This window comes from Dromiciops gliroides, chromosome 3 (assembly GCF_019393635.1).
Source record: "Dromiciops gliroides isolate mDroGli1 chromosome 3, mDroGli1.pri, whole genome shotgun sequence".
In the NCBI taxonomy this organism is placed as follows: Eukaryota; Metazoa; Chordata; class Mammalia; order Microbiotheria; family Microbiotheriidae; genus Dromiciops; species Dromiciops gliroides.
In genome coordinates, this window is record NC_057863.1 from 476,164,710 (window position 1) to 476,184,803 (window position 20,094).

Consider the following 20,094-nt stretch of genomic DNA (forward strand, 5'->3'; position numbering starts at 1 on the left):
CAAATTCAGACAATGTTTGGTCATTTCCCTTTTTCTCCCTTACACAGGTGATTTGTCTAAACCAGTGTCTCTGCCTCCAAACCTTGCACAGACTTCTTTAAATCAGGCAATCCACATGGCCCTGCCACCTGTTTGGAATCTTATGTGCACTTCTCTCATTCACAATAAGCATCAGGATGAATGGTTGATTTCCAAAGGGCAAGTAATGTTCCATTCCCCTTCCCCCATCCCACTGCTCCAGGGCCATCCTGACATACATACACAATCATTGGGATCAGACCATAATTAGAAAAGAAATTTGAACATCTAACCACAGCCTAAAGTAGAATCTATTAATCGAACCAACAGCATTCCAAAGAGTGTTTCTGACATTCTCAACTGGCAGCCTGGAGGTTCCTATAATTTGCTAACATACACAGACACTGGGGGATCTCTTTGGTCCCATATTACTTTAGAGAAAACCATATTTATCCCAGTGCCCAGTTCTACTTACAATAATGTTACATTGCTGGAAACCAGTGGTACAGATTTTAAATTCACATTTATACATTCTAGTTCAGTCTCTTTGCAGGTACAACTTTGTGGATATTGCTGTAAATCTAGGGGAGCAAAGAAAAAGAAAAAGTCACTTAACTAGGAAAAAACCCCTAGTTAACCATAATATTATATATACTACCTGTCCTTATTCTCTTAAAAATTTTTTATTTTATTCTGAACTTAAGAAATAAAACAAGTATTTCTATAACATAGTAGGATAGAAAAAAGATAATTGACCAATTAAATTCACTTCCTTCCCCTGAAATCACTGTATAATTGTATATGAAAATGCAAATCTATTATGTACAACTTGCTGTTCCTTTTAAATATAAAATAATTGTTCAATTTTCCTTTTGTCCTTCCCATATGTATTTACATATGTGTTTGCATAAATATGTATTTGCCTGTGTAAGATTGCTACATACATGCATGCATATAAACACATATATGTAAATGTGCTGCAAAATACGTAAATATACATACAACAGTGTGTATGTGTATAACTATTCTACAGTGTTGTATAATTATTCTATACATGCTTTTATTTATCAGCTCTTTCTCTGGATGCAGGTCACCTCTTTCTTTTTTTTTCTGAATATTTAACACCCACCCCCATTAGAATGTATGCTCCTTTCAATTAGGGATTATTTCATTTAAAGTATTTGTATTCCCAATGACTAGCACAGTGCTAAGCAGATAGTAGGTAATTAATGAGTACTTGTTGATTAAGGGCATTTATTCAGAGGCATCCCAAAAGTAAACTAGAATTATATACAGTGATTTCAGGGGAAGGAAGTGAATTTAATTGGTCAAGATTACACCAGCAAGTGGAAGATCCAGGACTGAGACCTCAGTCTCTAAACTCTAAATGAGGCTCTTATGACTAATCTATATGACACCTCAGAAATGTGTAATAGATAGGAACCATTTTAATTCATCCCAATAAGCATTTATCTATAGAATGTCTACTATGTGCCAGGCCTTATATTTATAGCCCTGTAGCTTCGAAGTTGCTATAATCACCAGAATGTTTCCTTTCAATGGGGTATCTTAGCAAAGTATTTGTTCTAGTTTTTAATAATATAATAGTGATGATAATGATGATAGCCAACATTGATATAGCACTATGTGTTAGGTACTGTGCTAAGCATTTTATAATTATTAATCTCACTTGATCCTCAGAAAAACCCTGAGATCTAGATGCTATTATTATCCTCATTTTACAGATTGGAAAACTGAGACAAGCAGAGGTTAAATGACTTGCCTACGGTCCTATAGCTAGTAAGTGTCTGAGGTTGAATTGGAACTCAAATTTTCCTAACTCTAGACCCAGTGTGGTGTCCACTAATATCCCTTAGCTCAGTGTGCACACAGATGACAATCCTCTATCCTTTTGAAACAAGGCCTGTGGTTGCTCTCCCCTTTCCCAGTTCTTTTGTTGCCTGGGCCCAGTACTTCTATTACATGAGTACCAAAATAGTCTGGTTAACCAGAACCAGTCAAGTAGAGTCCTTGAGAAATTGAAATACCACTTGGGAGCTTTATCTTTGAAACAAGTGGAAGGCTGTCAGACAGCCTTCATTTTTTAGAAGATGCAAAGATGTGTATCTTAAAGCTCCCTGTCTGAACCTTCAAAGAAAAGGGGGCTGGGGGATAGCTTTTAGAACTAATTTGGAAAGACTCTACATATGCTAATTATATCTGGTAAAGTTAAATAATTCAACCTTACTCATTAAGTGACTTTCTGCCCTCATTGGCTAGCTAGACCCTATTTTGGCTAGGTCTAAGGTGCCTGTCCACCCCTCCCTTAATCTCTGTGGGCTTGACTCTTTTCTTCAATAAACTTGGCAGGTTTACTGGCTTCTTCCTGCTCAGCCAAACCCAAGTATTGATGCCTGCCTGGTCTTCCTTGGTCCTTTGCTCCCTGTGCTGTTATAGCACCAGAGAATAATCCTTGTGGCAGTGACTTTAGGGCTGGGGCAACAAAGTTTCAAGGTTAAACATATTCTGAAATGGAAGATTTCTTTGTCTTATACCTTTGGTGATACTGAAGTCTTTTTACAAAACCAAGATTCTGTGCTTTATAGGAAAAATCTTCAAGGTACCTAGCCTCCCTCCTTCCCTCCCTCCTGCCTATTTCTAATGAGATGCAAAGTCTCACACTAATAATTCTTGGGTATTTGCTGAGTCAACAGACCATGGAACCAGATATCTTCAAAATCTGATTCCATGTGTTACCTGACCAGGACACACCACACCTTTGGTTGATCCACACTACTCAGAGAGAGAAGAAGAGTAGTAGTTTGTATAGAACTTGCACAAACAGAACCAACCCTTTAGGTCTGGATCCCCTGGAGGAAAACCCCAGGGAGGTACATCAACCCCACCACTCCCACACTCCCCACACTGGAAACTCAAGACTATGAGCATAGGAGGGTTCCTGATTCTGTAAACTCATCTTTTTCCACTGTGTAAATAGATAACCTAATTTGTGTTACTAGATTACTTGGGCTTGTTCAGAGAAAAACATTTAATCTCTAAGTCACCAGCATTAGTAAATATTCAGTGGCTTCTTACATTAGCTTACCATCTACTTACTCTCAGTTGAAAGTGATTGGAAGCAGCTGGTTCAAGGCCATGGCTAAACTACTATCACCTGTGTATCAATATGATTTATTAAGTTCCTACTATACGTCAGGCATGAGAAGCGTAGCAGAAACAGAGATGACCTCAATACCAGGAAGATCTGGGTTCTAGTGCCACATCTGACATTTGACTGTGTGACTGAGTCACTTACCTCTCATTACTCTAAGCCAAAGACTGTGGGTCATGACCCCATATGGTGTCGTATAACTGAATGTGGGGGGGGGTCATGAAAAATTTGGCAACAGTAAAAGGTTGTATAATTCTATTTTATATACCTATTTCCTTGGGGGGGGTGTCACATAAAATTTCTTGGGTGAAAAGGGGTTGTGAAAAAGTTTAAGAAGCCCTGCTCTAGGCAATGCTTAGCCTATACATTACAGAGAAGATGCCAATCTGTGTTGCTATTTCTTCACCACAGAGATTCCTGTGGCATCAGTTCTCAAAGTATGGTCTGAGCAGCCCTGAGGATTCCCAAAACCCTTTCAGGGGATCCATGAGGTCAAAATTATTTTTATAATAATACTAAGACCTTTTAACTTCTAAAATGGTAAATATCAATATCTATCTATAAATACATAGATATATTCCAATAACAAAAAAGCTCTTTGGAGGTTCCTTAATAATTTCAAGAATGTAAAGGGGTTCTGAGACTAAAAAAGTTTGAGAACTGTTGCCTAGAGCAATTAAATCACAGGCCCAGTCTTTATCCCTATGTGGTAAGCATTGGGCATACAGAGACAAAAATAAAACAAATTTTATTCATTAAAAACTAAATTTATTAATAAAATCAATTGTATTTTTGTTTTTGTTTTTTTTCTTTTTGTGAGGCAATTGGGGTTAAGTGACTTGCCCAGGGTCACATAGCTAGTAAGTGTCAAGTGTCTGAGACTGGATTTGAACTCGGGTCCTCCTGACTCCAGGGCCGGTGCTCTATCCACTGCGCCATCTAGTTGCCCTAAAATCAATTGTATTAATAAAAAATTTACTTATTAAGATAAAAAAAGTCCTTCCCTTAAGGAGTTTATATTCTATAGCATGTGGACACTTTGCAGTAAAGATTATAACAATAATAAATGAGATAACATATAAAGTGTTTTGTAAACTATAAAGTCCTATATACCTGATAGCTATTATTATTATCAATTCACATTTGTCTTGTGCTTTGGGTTTTCCAGAGCAGATCTCCCCAAACAAGCCCACGTATGTGTCTCTGACACAAAAATTATATAGTGAATCATGTGTCCAATTCTGGGCTTGCCCTTTGCTCTTGTGGCCAACTATTGGTGGAATGTTCTTGGCTTTCTGTGGTTCTATTACCCAAGTTACTGAAACTAACTGCTTATACAAGGGAAAAATGGGCTGAGGGTGAGAGATTCAGAGGGAAGTGAGCCTAGAATCATATTTGGATATCTGTATCTACATACAATTGAGGTGTGAGATAGATAGATAGACACGCACACATATATACATTATATATAGATATACATTATATATATATATATATATACACACACACATACATACATACACACATATACACACAGGATGGGCCAAAAGTCACAAAGGGGTCTGATGTCTTATTAACTTTTCAAAATTTTTTTTTTCTTTATTTTTCACCATTTATGAAATTTTGTTTTTTACTTGTAATGTAAATTCACTTCATATACACACACACACACACACACACACATATATATATATACTGTATATGTATATATATATATATATATACTGTATATCATGCTATGGTATTGTAAACTAAAAACAAAAAATAAAGGAGTTCTTAAATATTCGTGACTTTTGGCCCACTCTATGTTATATATATATATATATATATATATACACACACATACACACACATATTCATTTCTAAATGGCTCTTTCTCATATGATTCTATATACATATATCAAGGGCCTGACTGGGAAGAGGTTTCAGGGTTCCTGCTGCTGCCAGGGCCCTTAACCTGGATGTAGAGGTCAGTTGGGTGACTGAGGCTAAGGGTACTGGTGCCAAGGAGAATCACCAGCTCACCTCCAGTGTCAGGCTACCCCTGGGGACCTAAATACACCAACAGAAGGCTGGGATGGAGGTGGGGGACACGTCCTTCCTTTTGGACACAGCTATGGAAAGCTCCTTTGTAGATGAGGAGGGCTGCTCATATTCAAAGACTAGGATAATACTCTAGTTGGTCAAGGCCCTTTAAGGCTTAGCAGTTTCAACCTCAAGGACCAGACTCACTGAGTAACTTTGAGCTGTCTTGGATGAAGGTCTCATTTAGCAGGGGGAATGTTGGCAAAGCAGCAACTTTCTTAGGCCTGATCTGCTACTGAGACCTGGACTCTCATTAAAACTGTCGTTTACCTCACCCTTGTTCAGATAGGGGTTGGACTAGCTGGCCCCTAAGGTCCCTTAAGGTTCTGAGATTATGTGCCCCTAACATTAAATATGGGTGTCCTTTCTTCTGACATTTATGAGGATTTAGCCTAGTTCTGGTTCATCAACATGACCTGTGATGACATAGTCATCCCTCCCTTGGTCCTTGTGACGCCTTAGGCCAATATATGACATCCCTTCAATTGGACTACAAGCTCATTGAGAGTAGAGGGATGCGCTGCTCCTTTGACAAAGAATATTGGACAGAAAACAGGCAGTTTATAGTGCCTGCACAAGTATATACTTAATAAATATCTGTTAAGTGACAAATTAGCCAGACATAGTGGCACACACCTATAACTGCTGTGGGCAGGGAGACTGAGGCTGGTCTCCATTTTGAAGTATAAGACCCTAAATCAATCAGGTGTCCATACTGAGTTCAAGACCAACATGGGAGTGTGGGACTGCCAGGCTGCTGCCTAAGGAGGAGGGAAACAGCCCAGATTGGAAATGGAGCAGGTCAAAGATTCCCTGCCAATCAATTCTGAGATAAAAGAAAAAGTCTATTTTCTTTTTAAAGAAAGAAAGAAAAAAGAAAAGTGACTCATGGATGAATTTCCAGAATTAAAAGTTCTTTGCTTTCATGTTTCTGGGCACAACAAATGGCCTCCTAACCCTAATTACCCCATGAAGGCAATGCTACAAACTGTTTCAGTCTCCCTGGCAGTAAAATTTTATATATTGTTAGTGAGTCCAAATTGTGATACTCTTAGCAGTGAGCACTAGATTCTGTTTCAGGAAGACCCAGGGTAGAATTAAACTTTACAGGCATATTAGCTATATGACCTTGATTAAGTAACAATCTCTCCAAACTTTGGTTTCTTCATCTATAAAATGGGGATAATAATGGAACCAATCTTAGAGGGCTATTGTGAAGATCAAGGAAGATAATGTATGTAGGGCTTTTTATAAATATTAAAGTATTAAAACAATATAAGTTCTCTTTAGCAAGAAAAATATTTCAAAGTGTCTTTCAAAACCTCACTTAGCTTTTGGTGCCATGTCAAATATTATACACTGAAGAGTTTAAAGATAAGGTTCTGGATAAGCACATATGATCCTATTGAATTCAATAAGCATTTAAATGCCTTCTATGTGCTAGGTGTTATGCTAGCTCATGTGGATACTAAGACAAGCACATCATCATCATCATCTTCTTCATCATTAGCCCTGAAGGAGATTATATTCTATTGATATTCTATAGTCATGGCTGATGAGGACTTGAACTTGACCAGATGTCAATCATTAGTCGAAATAAATGTTGCCTTTCCCACTTTGCTTAATATAATTTGAGTAATGCAGTTTTAATTGAATAAATATTCTTTTAGGTGTGTTAACCTGCAAATTAAGGAAACAATCAATACAGGAGAAAATGGGGTCTCTAATCAGGGCAGAGGAACTATAGCTCCTGGTATCACAAAGCAAGAAGCTGGGAATACCCAAAGATGGAACTGAGGATAGGGTTTTTATGGGGTAACAGAACAAAAGGGAACTTAATGTAATGAACCTTTAACAAAGGAAACCATAGGACTACTGATAGATGCTACTTAATTCTAAATAGAATTTACTTAATGTAGGTGGACCCTTTTACATAATAACATAAAGTCCAAGGAGTAAGGTGGGGAACCATTGGGAGGGATAGTTTGCTTGGGGGAGGTTCATAAGTCAAGTCTGGAATTAACAAAGATTGGTTAGCCAATGGGGAGTGGGTGGGAATCAATCAGTTCTCAGTAAATTAGTAGTTATCAGGTGTTAGTCACTTTCCATTTTTTGTTTTTAAAGAGTTCTGTTTGGGGGAAAGATCACAGAGACAGAAGCAACTGCCTTAACTCTCTACCCTACAGCATAGTGGAGGCCTTCCTTCCTTCCTTCCTTCCTTCCTTCCTTCCTTCCTTCCTTCCTTCCTTCCTTCCTTCCTTCCTTCCTTCCTTCCTTCCTTCCTTCCTTCCTTCCTTCCTTCCTTCCTTCCTTCCTTCCTTCCTTCCTTCCTTCCTTCCTTCCTTCCTTCCTTCCTTCCTTCCTTCCTTCCTTCCTTCCTTCCTTCCTTCCTTCCTTCCTTCCTTCCTTCCTTCCTTCCTTCCTTCCTTCCTTCCTTCCTTCCTTCCTTCCTTCCTTCCTTCCTTCCTTCCTTCCTTCCTTCCTTCCTTCCTCTTCTGATATACATATAAGGGAGTACATTCTTCCATCAGCTGTGGGAGAAATGCTCGCTAGCAACCATTTTACATTTGAGTTCCCTCTTCCTGGGGAGCAAAGAGTCAGTACATAGAAAGTAGAGTGTGTTGCTGCTTTGGGAGGTTATTGAGTTTGCATACCTGCCATTCCTTCTCAGGAAATAACCTTTTGTAAAATTGAAAATGCATACACATTATAAAAGGAGTTCTGAAACTCCTTGTAGAAAATGTTTCTACATGAGATCTATAATCCCTGTAGTGCTTAGTTAATACCCTACTTTTTCTTCCTGATAGCCTGTTAATGCACAAAATTGACCTTGGTGGGATGACACACTCCTTTTCTTTCTCCCATCTTTTTCCTGCCTTGTGTGAAGAAATAAATGTGTTGATTTATGGAAATCTCTCCCCCTCTCCACCCCCAGGCAAATCCTTTTGTGGAACAAAGGGGCCAAGCTGTAAAATCCCAGTCCCCAGATATATTTCTACACACATACCCACACAACACCCACACACCCACACCACCCACCCAAAATCATCATCTTGGTTACGATGTAGTAACTGAATCTTTTAACCTGTTTCACTTACAGCATTCCTGTGATAATTCCATATTATTAGGATTTCCATGAACTGTGTCAAAGATACTGGCCCATCCACTATTGTCTCCTATAAAAGAGTAATGAGCCTTTGTATTAACTTTCTAGTAGAACTAATATCCAATTATAAAATAGAAATGATAACTATGTAAATTACATTAAAACTGGTAATGAAATGAGATAAGTGATTTTTAAAAATAAAATTATTTTAATTAAAGTGTACAGTAAGATAAAAGAAGAACTAGGATTTGGGAAAATATTATGTAGGAGGCAAAAGAGGGTTAATAGAAAAAACCTAAGACCCAAGCTCTAATTCAGATATTAGCTCAGTTAATGGATAACTTACAAATCAGGATGCTAAGTTCTCTTACCCACATAAATCAGTATCCATAACGGGAATAGAGGGAGAGAGACCATGAAGACCTTAAATAAAATGACAGGCTATAGAAACTTAGACTAGGAATAAATGAAAAATGAAGGTGTTTTGAGACTAGCTATGGGAATCACAAAGAGACATGCGCAAAAAAGGCCAAATTTGTCTCCAGATTCACCTTATGACATGCAAACCCCCAAAATACACCTCCAATGAAAAAGGTACCCACCTCGGGGGTTGGCTCAGTTTCTCCAACTGCAATATTATTGTTTCAGTCACTTCTGACTCTTTGTGACCCTATTTGGGGTTTTCTTGGCAAAGAAACTGGAATGGTTTGCCATTTCTTCTCTGGCTCATTTTACAGATGGGGAAACTGAGGCAAATAGGGTTATGGGTTATGTGACTTGCCAAGAATTCCACAGCTAGTAAGTGTCTGAGGCCAGATTTGAATTTAGGAAGAGAAGTCTTCCTAACTCCAGGCCTGGCACTCTACCCATTTCACCACCTACCTTGCCTTGTTTGCTTTAATTTCTTCAACAACCCCATAGGGTTGTTGTCAGGATCAAATGAAATAACTAAAGTGTTTAGCATAGTGCCTAGCACATAGTAGGTGATACAGAAATGCTAATTATCTTTCCCTTCCTCTAGAATTCAACAGGATTAGTAATAGACAGTATGCACATCTATTGTCCAAGGGTTGACCCAGCTTTGTTTTAGAAGGTGTGACCCCTGAAGCCACAGCCTGGTGGTGGTTGGTTTATGATTCTATTTAGCCAAAGCAACTCAGGAAGACTTGTTTACTAAGGCATAGCAGGGTTATGATTTGTATCAGTGGAAGAAATGCCTTTATAGATACAAACATATTCTCAAGGTAGTACAATATACGCAAATCTGTCACTGTATAGCATATAGAGCAACCAGCGATAATCATAGGTAGCCATTTGCAACCTGCCCTTCATTACTAATTTTTGACAGCAAACATTTTAATGTTCAGTCTTAAACTGGAGAACTGCCTTCCTTCCCTGAAACCCCGCCCCCGTGAAATTATAGTTTATAAAAGCAAGAACTTTCACATGAAACTGAAAATACAGCTGGGAATACCCAAACTGTATATTTTAGCTTCCTGTAACTCATTTTTATCAGACATATGATTTTCCCCAGTAATATGTATGAGAACAGCCAATAAAAATTTATGAAGTTGACATAGTTTATAAACAAAAAAATAAAATGATCCTAATATTAATTAGTTTTCTGAACTAATTGGTGGTAAAAATTCATGCTTAATATGTCAGGACACTGTGGCTAGAATGAATGAATAGCTAGCATTTGAATAAATAAATGACTTAGTTAATTGAAAAGGCATTTATTAAATGCTTACTATGTGCTAAGCACTGTGTTAAATGTAGGGATATAAATTCAAAAAGCAAGACATCACCTGTTCTAAAGAAGCTTACTTTCTAACAGGGAAAGATAACATATATAATGGCATGCTGGACAGGGTTAGGATAACAACTCATATCACTTAGTATCATACATTTGTTGTTGTTGTTTAATCAATTATTCTTGTCCATCTCTTTTTCACCTTGTTTGGTGTTTGATGTTGAAACGGTGTGCCATTTCCTTCTACAATTCATTTTATAGATGAGGAAAGTGAGGCAAACAGGGTTAAGTGACTAGCCCAGGGTCATACAGCTTGTAAATCTCTGAGGCCAGATTTGAAGTTGGGTCCTCCTGACTCCAAGGCTGGTACTATCCACTCCACCCCCCAGCTGCCCAATTATAATAATACATATTTTAAAATTAAAAAATATATAATACATCATAATACAGCCACATTAAAAAATAAAAACATATAACATTTATACATAATTATACCCCTACTTCATGCAAACTGGATTCATAGACAGTTTTTCATAACCAATTAAAGGGTTAATGTTTTAAAATAGAGTTCTCATTTTACAAAGAGATTCCCTACATGATACCTAGTACTTTCTTTCTTGCCCATGTAATATATGATTCGATTCACTCATAATTTTTTAGCAGTACATCAAGTGAAGTATACCTATATTGTTTTGTTTTGTGAGGCAGTTGGGGTTAAGTGACTTGCCCAGGGTCACACAGCTAGTAAGTGTTAAGTGTCTGAGGTTGGATTTGAACTCAGGTCCCCCTAACTCCAGGGCTGGTGCTCTATCCACTATGCCACCTAGCTGCCCCAATTAAGTAAGAGATACTCACCACAGTTTTCTTCATCAGCTCCATTTCCACAGTCATTCACACCATCACAATGAAAAGTCCGAGGTAAGCATTTTGTAAGATTTCCACAGGGAAAAAATCCCTTTTGGCACAAAGGGCTAACTGAGCTGCCTTCAGTTATTATGAATTCTATAGATAGAGCAGAAAAGAAAAAAAAGACAAATTAACCACCAGACTGAATTATACAATTGGGAAACATAAGGCTTAGGAAAAGAGGGCATATCAGTTCTAGAGTGTTTTCACTCACTTGGACTTGGTTCTGCTGGTAGTTTTAATCCATCAGCATTGCATTTAGGAAAAAAACCACATTACAAAGGAGATTCAGACCACTGACAGGGCCATAGGAGAAAGGGAAACCATAATGTGTTTTTTTCTAGCCAGGAATGTTGAAGGAGGTCTGACCACTGCATCTCAAGAAAGACATCAAATTCTCTAGTGAATGAGCTAGAAGAGGTTCCAAGCAGTACCACTAAAAAGATCAAATGGATGGATGCCTTTGTGAGAACAGATAAAAACCAGGACTCCATTCTGTTTATAAAATTATTAAGGACATGAACAGAGTAACCACAGATTTGTTTACTCAACCCCAAAGTTCGAAGACTAGGGTGGAAAGTTTCAAGTTTGAGAGAAATAGTTTCCGGATGAATAAAAGAAAGTATTGTTTTACCCAGTGGATTATAAACTTATGGAAGTCACTATTTCAAGAAGCAGTGGAATAAAAAAAAAATCAAGATAGTTTCAAAAAGGAGATAAAGCAACACATCTATAAGGGGGCTGTATGAATCTGGGTATTCTCGGTTCATTTATTGCTAAAAATGGATATTATGATAACAGTACCTACCTCACAGAGTTCTTCCAGGGCCCAAGCAAGATAATACAAGTTAAATGCTTTGCCAAGTATGCTTGATGTCATGGTGAACAATCATGATCTTATGCAAAGCATTCTTTGGGTGACTTACATGGATAAGTCCTTATGTTATAAAGGTGAAGTCCTCTATAGATGTATGTGGTGGGAAGAACATTTCTCTCCCTTTCTACCTTTAAAGACATGTAGTTCAGCTACATAGTTTTGGTATTACCTTAGTGAGGCAGCCAGGTTTGAGGGGTATGATTATAAATATTATGACTATTTTAATAAGCTTTTTGAGATAATGGATTTTTATTTTATTTTATTAATTTATTTATATGTGAGGCAATTGGGGTTAAGTGTCTGAGGCGAAATTTGAACTCAGGTCCTCCTGACTCCAGGGTTGGTGTTCTATCCACTGCGTCACCTAGCTACCCCAACTGATTTTTTTTTTAACCATTGCAGCTGGGAGTGAGGTCTATCATGTGCGAAGTATTTGCAGACCACCAGAGATATTGGGGACAGGGTTTTCTCCTTTATGACTTGGAAGGGTGGTAGTTATACTCACCCAGTCAAATAGAGAATTATCTCCCATAATTTCAACACGGTTATACCTAATTTTCATTTTTAAAAGGGTAGACGGATTATCTAAAAATAAATAAATAGAAAGTAAATAAAAAAAACCCAGTACGATGTGGAAAGGGCTGACATCCTTTGAGATTTGCTCGTGCCCAGCATAGACCTGGTACTGACCTATTACTAGATGCAGTGAGATAATATGTAAATTGTTATTCAAGCCTTAAGGAGCTATATAAATGCTAGCTAGTATTGTTGTTATTTAAAGAAATAACAGGGAGAACATTAGTATTTATGATCATAAATAAAAATAAACCATCCAAGTAATTAATTTTCCACTGGCATTGCCAGACAACTGCAGATGAAGGGGAGAGGGAAGGGAATATCATTCATTAAGTATCTCCTTCTATGTACTAGACATTGTGCTAAACGTTTTACAAATATTATCTCGTTTCATCCAACCCTGTAAGGTAGGTGACATTATGATGTCCATTTTATAGTTGAGTAAACTGAGACAGAAAGAGGTTAAGTGACATGGCCAGGGCCACACAGCTAGTAAGTGTCTGAGACTGGATGAGAACTCAGGTTTTCCTGACTCTAAGGAAAACTAGGTGGTGCAGTGGATAGATTGCTGGATCTGGAGTCAGGAAGACTCCATCTTCCTGAGTTCAAATCTTGTCTCAGAAATTTATTAGCAGTGTGACCCTGGACAAGTCACTTAACCCTATTTGTCTCAGTTTCCTCATCTATAAAATGAACTGAAGAAAGAAATGGCAAACCAGTATGTTTGCCAAGAAAACCCTAAATAGGGTCATGGAAAGTTGGGCACAACTGAAAATGACAACAACAACAACAGCAACCACAATTTCCTGATGTTAGAATCAGTGCTCTATCCACTTAGTTTTCTAGATGAAATATGGCATCTTTTTTAGTGATCTATCTTAGGTGGTAAAACAATAATAATTGCAATAATGAAAGGTTTGCAAAGCATTTGTTTTAAGTACACAATCACAATTTTGAGAGAATGAGTCTGAGATTGGGTGGCTAGAATATTATGAAACAAGGATATTTCATTTCATTTTATTCCTTTTAATGAACATAATTTACTGGGTGCTGATGTCTGCTCTATTTATTTAATGCCATTAGGTACCTATGGGAATAAAAAGGGATTCCTAGGAAGGGACCCTTTCTAACTTACTTTTCTAATGTTGACCTCAACCCAGTGATAAAATCCATTTAGGGCTTCTTTATCCTTATTAAACTACTGTATGCTGCCCATTAATTTGTCTACTCTCTTATTATCAAAAGGGTTTTAATCAAGTATCTTTTCTAACCTAGGCCCTGAATGAGAGCTAATATCTCCTTTGTGGAAAGTACATTTTGCTGTCTACACTGCATGTCATCCATGGAAGTCAAGAGAAGCAGTTTTTATTGACAATTGATGACTGATAAAAGTGAGAGGTCTATGGAGGGAAAAAAGAGAACAGTGATGCGGATAACTTCTGCTATAATTCATATCTCATTATTGCCAAATACATTGCTGAGGGGCGATTTTTTTACATTCAAAAGTCTCTCAGCAATTTGGAACTATGACCAAAGGGTTACAAAACTGTGCATACCCTTTGACCCAACAACACCCACTACTGGGTCTATATTCCAAAGAGATCATAAAAAAGGGAAAAGGACCCACATGAATAAAACTATTTATAGCAGTTCTTTTTGTGGTGGCAAAGAATTGGAAATCAAAGAGATGTCCATCAATTGGGGAATAACTGAACAAGTTATGGTATATGAATTATAATTGAATACTATTTGCTGTAGGAAATGATGAGCAGGCAGATTTCTGAAAAACCTGGAAAGACTTACATGAACTGATGCTAAGTACAGTGAGCAATGATCTAATATGATAGACTAAGCTCCTCTTAGCAATACAGTGATTCAAGATAATTCCAAAAGACTCATGATAGAAAATGCTCTACACATCCAGAGAAAAAACTATGGAGTCTGAATGCAGATCAAGGCATATTATTTTTACCTTTTTTGTTTTTTTCTTTTTCATAGTTTCCCCCCTTTGTTCTGATTTTTCTTTCAAAACATGACTAATATGAAAATATATTCAACATGATTGTACTGTATGACCTATATGAAGTTGCTTACTGTTTTGGGGAGGGAGGATTGGGAGAGGGAGAAAAATTTGGAACTCAAAATCTTACAAAAATGAGTGTTGAAAACTATTGTGAAAACGTTTTGCGTGACTACTCATGTATAACATATTGAATTACTTGAGTTCTTGGTGGGGTGGGGAAGGAGCGAGGAAGATAATTTGGAACACGAAGTTTTAAAGAATTGATGTCGAAATTTGTTTTTACATGTAATTTGGGAAAATAAAAATTCTAAATGAAAACTATCTTTACACATAATGAGGAAAAAAACTATTAAATAAAACTTTTTAAAAAAAAGTTTCTCAGTGACATTTAGATTTCTATCCTACAATTGTTCTCCTGCATTATTCGGTACACATTTGCTCAAAGTGGTTTTCCAAGTATTTGACTGATGAGAAAATGAAAGCATCTGGGCTTCTGTCCCAGCACCCTTCATGTTTCTTGTCAACATCTGTCTTAGACTGCTGGGAATGAACAGATGAGAAGAACTTAGAGATTGTAGTTTTAAGAATAGGTAGACAACTTATTGTCTGGGAAACAAGAAGTGATCTTTTATTTATTTTTTTGCATGGGTCTTCCTATATAGTATGATTTTAGAGAACTAGAAAGGGTCCCCTACAAATCCAATATTATCTCTTTTGACCTATCACAATTTTTGAAATTCTGGAAAGAATCTCTGAGGTCTCCTTCAATTCTAAAAATTTATGAGTCTATAAACAGATCTTACTCCACTACTCTATCATGGTGGATACTCTTTCCAATAAATGAGATAGTCCCCTTCTCCCCACCACCTCAATATATAATAGGAATGATCTTAATTAAAAAAAAAAACCAAGCATTTATTTTCACTCTCTCCTACCTTCTCTGAATAGGAAATAAAGGGAAACAAAATTCTTGTACCAAATGTGTACAGTCAAGCAAAAGAAATTCCTGCATTGGCTATGTCTAAACATGTATGTCATGTCCTGTTCTGAATTTTTAATCGATAACCTCTCTGTCAAAAGGTAGGTAGAATGCTTTCTCATTAGTCCTTTGGAACTGTGATTTGTTATTGGATTTATTGTTCAATTGGTAGGCTTGAAAACTATATAATACCACCCTTGTTCAGTCTGTTGAAAATGTGTGGTGAGGATCTGTACACTAATCAACTCAGCAGGTCTAATGAACAGCAATGATAGAAGTAAGGGGTAAAGTAGAGCTAGAAACAAAGCAGAGCCTGGAAATGGGAAAGCTGAGAAAGGAGAAGAAGAAACAATAGTAATGGAAGTGGCAGTAAAGGCTATTTGTAAATAAGCAATTTTTTTCTTTTCTTTTCTTTTCTTTTCTTTTTTTTTTTTTGGGTGAGGCAATTGGGGTTAAGTGACTTGCCCTGGGTCACACAGCTAGTAAGTGTTAAGTGTCTGAAGCCGGATTTGAACTCAGGTACTCCTGACTCCAGGGCTGGTGCTTTATTCACTGCACCACCTACCTGCCCCTTTGTAATAAGCATTTTTATTTAAAATTTTGAGTTCCAAATTCTATTCCTTCTTTTCTCTTTTTCTTCCCCTCTCCCTAAGGTGATAAGCAATCAGATATAGTTTATACATGTGCAATCATGTCAAACACTGCCACATTGCAATTTTGTATAAGAAAACTTAAATAAAAGGGAAAAAAGGGAAGAAAATTAAGTGAAAATAGCATGCTTCAGTTTGTATTCAATCAATATAAGTTCTTTTTTTGGTGGATAGTATGTTTCATCAATAGTCCTTTGGGATTGTCTTGGATCATTGTGTGGCTGAGAATGTTTAAGTCAATCACAGTTCTTCATCAAATAATATTATTATCACTGTGCACAGCATTCTTCTGGTTCTGCTCTTTTCACTATACATCAGTTCATATAAGTCTTTCTAGGCCTTTCTGAAATCATCCTGCTTATCATTTCTTATAGCACAATAATATTCCATAACAATCATGTACCACAGCTTGTTTAGCAAAGGCCAATTCATGGGCATCCTTTCAATTTCCAATTCTTAGCCACCATGAAAAGAGCTGCTATAAATATTTTTGCACAAATAGGTCTTTTTCTCTTTTGGGGGGATGTCTTTGGGATATAAACCTAGCAGTGGTATTGCTGAATCAAAGGGTATGCATAGTTTTATAAGCCTTAGGTGGTGGTGACAGAAGCAGCAGTAGTTTTAGCAGATGTGACATGGGGGTAGAAGATCAGGGACCATGAGGAGCAATATCAATTGCAATCACAAATCATAAGGGTAAGGACCAGAGTACAGACCAGGAGAGGAGTGACTATACCTTCCCCCCAGATCACATCATGTAAGAAGTAGCACAACTTCCAACCCCACCCCATCCCCTGCCAAAAATAATTAGCTCTGAAAACAGCAGTGTAAAATAGCCTAAAGCTTGAGATAGTGCCTCCCCCCTCCACCTCTTATACCAGGAAAAGATCCCAACATTAACATAATGTTCCAAATCAAGAAATAGGAAGGAAAAATGAACAAACAACAGAAAAAAACAACACTTGACTATAAAAAGTTACTATGGTGACAGGGAAGATCAAGATGCAAACTCCTAAGAAGACAATGAAGTCAAAACAGCTACAAGCAAAGCCTTAAAGAAAAAAAAAGTTAATTTGACACAAGCATAACAAGCTAGAAAATGGTAGAGGAACAATTAGGCAAAGAAATGAAAGCAAAGGAAGAAAATTATGAAAAGATAATAACAAAAAGCTTGGTAAAAGAGATACCAAAAATACTGAATAAAATAATACCTTAAAAACCAGAATTGGCCAAATGGGAAAAGAGGAATAAAAATTCACTTATGAAAACAAGTCCTTAAAAAGCAGAATTGGCAAATGGAAAAAGAGGTGCAAAAGCTCACTGAAGAAAATAATTCCTTAAAAATTAGAATTGGGCAATTAGAAGTTAACTCCATGAGACAAGAGGAAAGAAACAAAACTGAAAGAATGAGAAAAAATAAAACAAAATGTGAAATATCTCATAGGAAAAACAACAGACTTGAAAGGTAGATCAAGGAGAGATAATTTAAGAATTATTGGATTACTTGAAAGACATGATAAAAAACAAACAAACCCCAAAACCTAGGCATCATCTTTCTTTTTTGTGTGTGTGAGGTAATTGGGGTTAAGTGACTTGCCCAGGGTCACATAACTAGTGTCAAGTATCTGAGGGCAGATTTGAACTCAGGTCCTCCTGACTCCAGGGCCAGTGCTCTATCCACTGTGCCACCTAGCTGCCCCCTAACCAAGGATAATCTACCAAGCAAAACTAAGTATAATTCTTCAAGGGAAAAATATATTTTACTGAAATAGAGGACTCTCAAGCATTCCTGATGGAAAGATCAGAGCTGAATAGAAAATTTGGTTTTCTAGTACGAGACTCAAAAGAAATATAAAAAGATAAACATGAGAGATATCATAAGGAACTCCATAAGGTTAAACTGTTTACCTTTTTATATGGCAAGATGATATATGTATTTTCTAAGAACTTTATCATTATTAGGGAACTTAAAGAGACTATACATAGAAAGAGGTTGTGGGAGTGAGTTGATTATGTTGGGATGAGGTAAAAAAAAATGAAAAGGTGAGACAGAGGGATCCCTTAGGAGAAAGCAGAAGAGGAAGGAAGAATAAGGGAAATTAGCTCACATAAAAGAGTTGTGCAAGGAAGAACTTTTATAGTGGAGGGGGAAATAGTGGTGATGCTTGAACCTTGCTCACATTTGAATTCCTTCAAAGAGAGAAGGTAATAGAAAGCAATCTTACCCAACAGGGAAGTAGGAGGGGAAGGGCATGAGAGAAAGGGTCAGGGGTAATGATAAAAGGAAGGGCAGATAAAAGAAGGCATTGGTTAGAAGCAAAACAGACTTTAGGGGAGGGATAAGAGAAAGACAGATACACACACACACACAGAATGAGGGTGGGGGGGAAAGGATAAACAGAAGAAAACATGATGGAGGGAAAAGCACAGTGAAGTGAACATAACTAGGAATGTAAATGGGTTGAACCCACCCATAAAATGGAAACTGAGAGCAGAATGGATTAGAAACCAGAATCTAAGAATATGTTGTTTGCAAGAAACACACTTAAAACAGAGAGACACACAAAGAGTTAAAATAAGGGGCTGGAGTGTATCTATTATGCTTCAACTAAAATTTTAAAAAGGCAGGGTTAGCAATCATGATTTTAGAAAAAACAATAGCAAAAGTAGACCTAATTAAAAGAGATAAACTAATCATGTTAAAAAGAACTATAGACATAATACTAAACATACACACACACACACACACACACACAATAGCATAGTATCTAAAATTCTTAAAGAAAAAGTTAAAAGAATTACAGCAGGAAATAAAAAGTAAAATTATTCTAGTGGGAGACCTCAACTTTCCTCTTTCAGAGCTAGATAAATCTAAGCATAGGATAAATTAGAAAGAAGTCAAGGAGATGAATGGAATTTTAGAAAAATTACATGTGATAGACCTCTGGAGAAAACTGAATGGGAATAGAAAGGAATACGCCTTTTTCTCAGCTATACATGGCACCTTCAAAAAAAATTGACCATGTACTAGGGCATGAAAACCTCACAACCAAATGCAGAAAAGCAGAAGTATTAAATGCATCCTTTTCAGACCACAATGAAATAAAAATCATATGTAATAAAGAACTGTGTAAGCATAGAATAAAAGTTAATTTGAAACCCAATAATATAATCCTAAAGAATGAGTGGGTCAAAGAGCAAATAATAGAAGCCATCAATAATTTCACTAAAATTTGTGGGATGCAGCCAAAGCAATATTTAGGGGAAATTTTATATCCCTTAATGTGTACATCCTTTAAAAAAGAGAGAAAGAACAGTTCAATAAATTGGATATGCAACTAAAAAAACTAGAAAAAGAACAAATTAAGAATCCTTAATTAAACACTAAAATGGAAATCCTGACAATTAAAGGACAGATTAATAGATGTAAAAAAGCCATTGATAAAATACAATACCCATTTAATCCTATTAAAAACACTAGAAAACTTAGGAATCAATGGAGCCTTTCTTAAAACAATAAGTAGTCTTTATCTAATACCAAAAACAAGCATTATTTGTAATATGGATAAACTTGAAGCTTTCCTGATAACATCAGAAGTCCATTATCACCACAATTATTCAAGATTGTACTAGGATTAGTAGTTATATCAATAAAACAAGAAAAAAATTCAATGAATAAAAATAGGCAATGAGGAAACAAGACTGTCACTCTTTGCAGATGATATGATGGTATACTTAGAAAAACCCATGGGAACCAACTAAAAAACTAGTTGAAAAAACTTAACAATTTTAGCAAACTTGCAAAATCTGAAATAAACCCAAATAAATCATCAATATTTCTATACACCCAGTAGCAAGAGATTAAAAGAAAAATTCCATTTAAAATAAGTGCAGACAATATAAATTACTTGGGTGTCTACCTGCCAAGACAAACCCAGGGATGATATGT

General features: G+C 36.7%; 1 protein-coding gene across 1 annotated transcript in view; it reads right to left on the minus strand.

The window, feature by feature from the left end:
* The window catches only part of RXFP2 (relaxin family peptide receptor 2), a 68,837-nt gene extending 52,055 nt beyond the window's left edge, over nt 1-16,782 (minus strand). The window contains exons 1-5 of the mRNA XM_043997436.1: nt 16,751-16,782; nt 15,022-15,032; nt 10,990-11,136; nt 8,374-8,451; nt 494-599 (exon numbers count right to left, since the gene is read on the minus strand). Coding sequence (XP_043853371.1) covers nt 494-599; nt 8,374-8,451; nt 10,990-11,136; nt 15,022-15,032; nt 16,751-16,782 — 374 coding nt within the window. The remainder of the gene's footprint in view (nt 1-493; nt 600-8,373; nt 8,452-10,989; nt 11,137-15,021; nt 15,033-16,750) is intronic.
* Nucleotides 16,783-20,094: the final 3,312 nt, after the last annotated feature.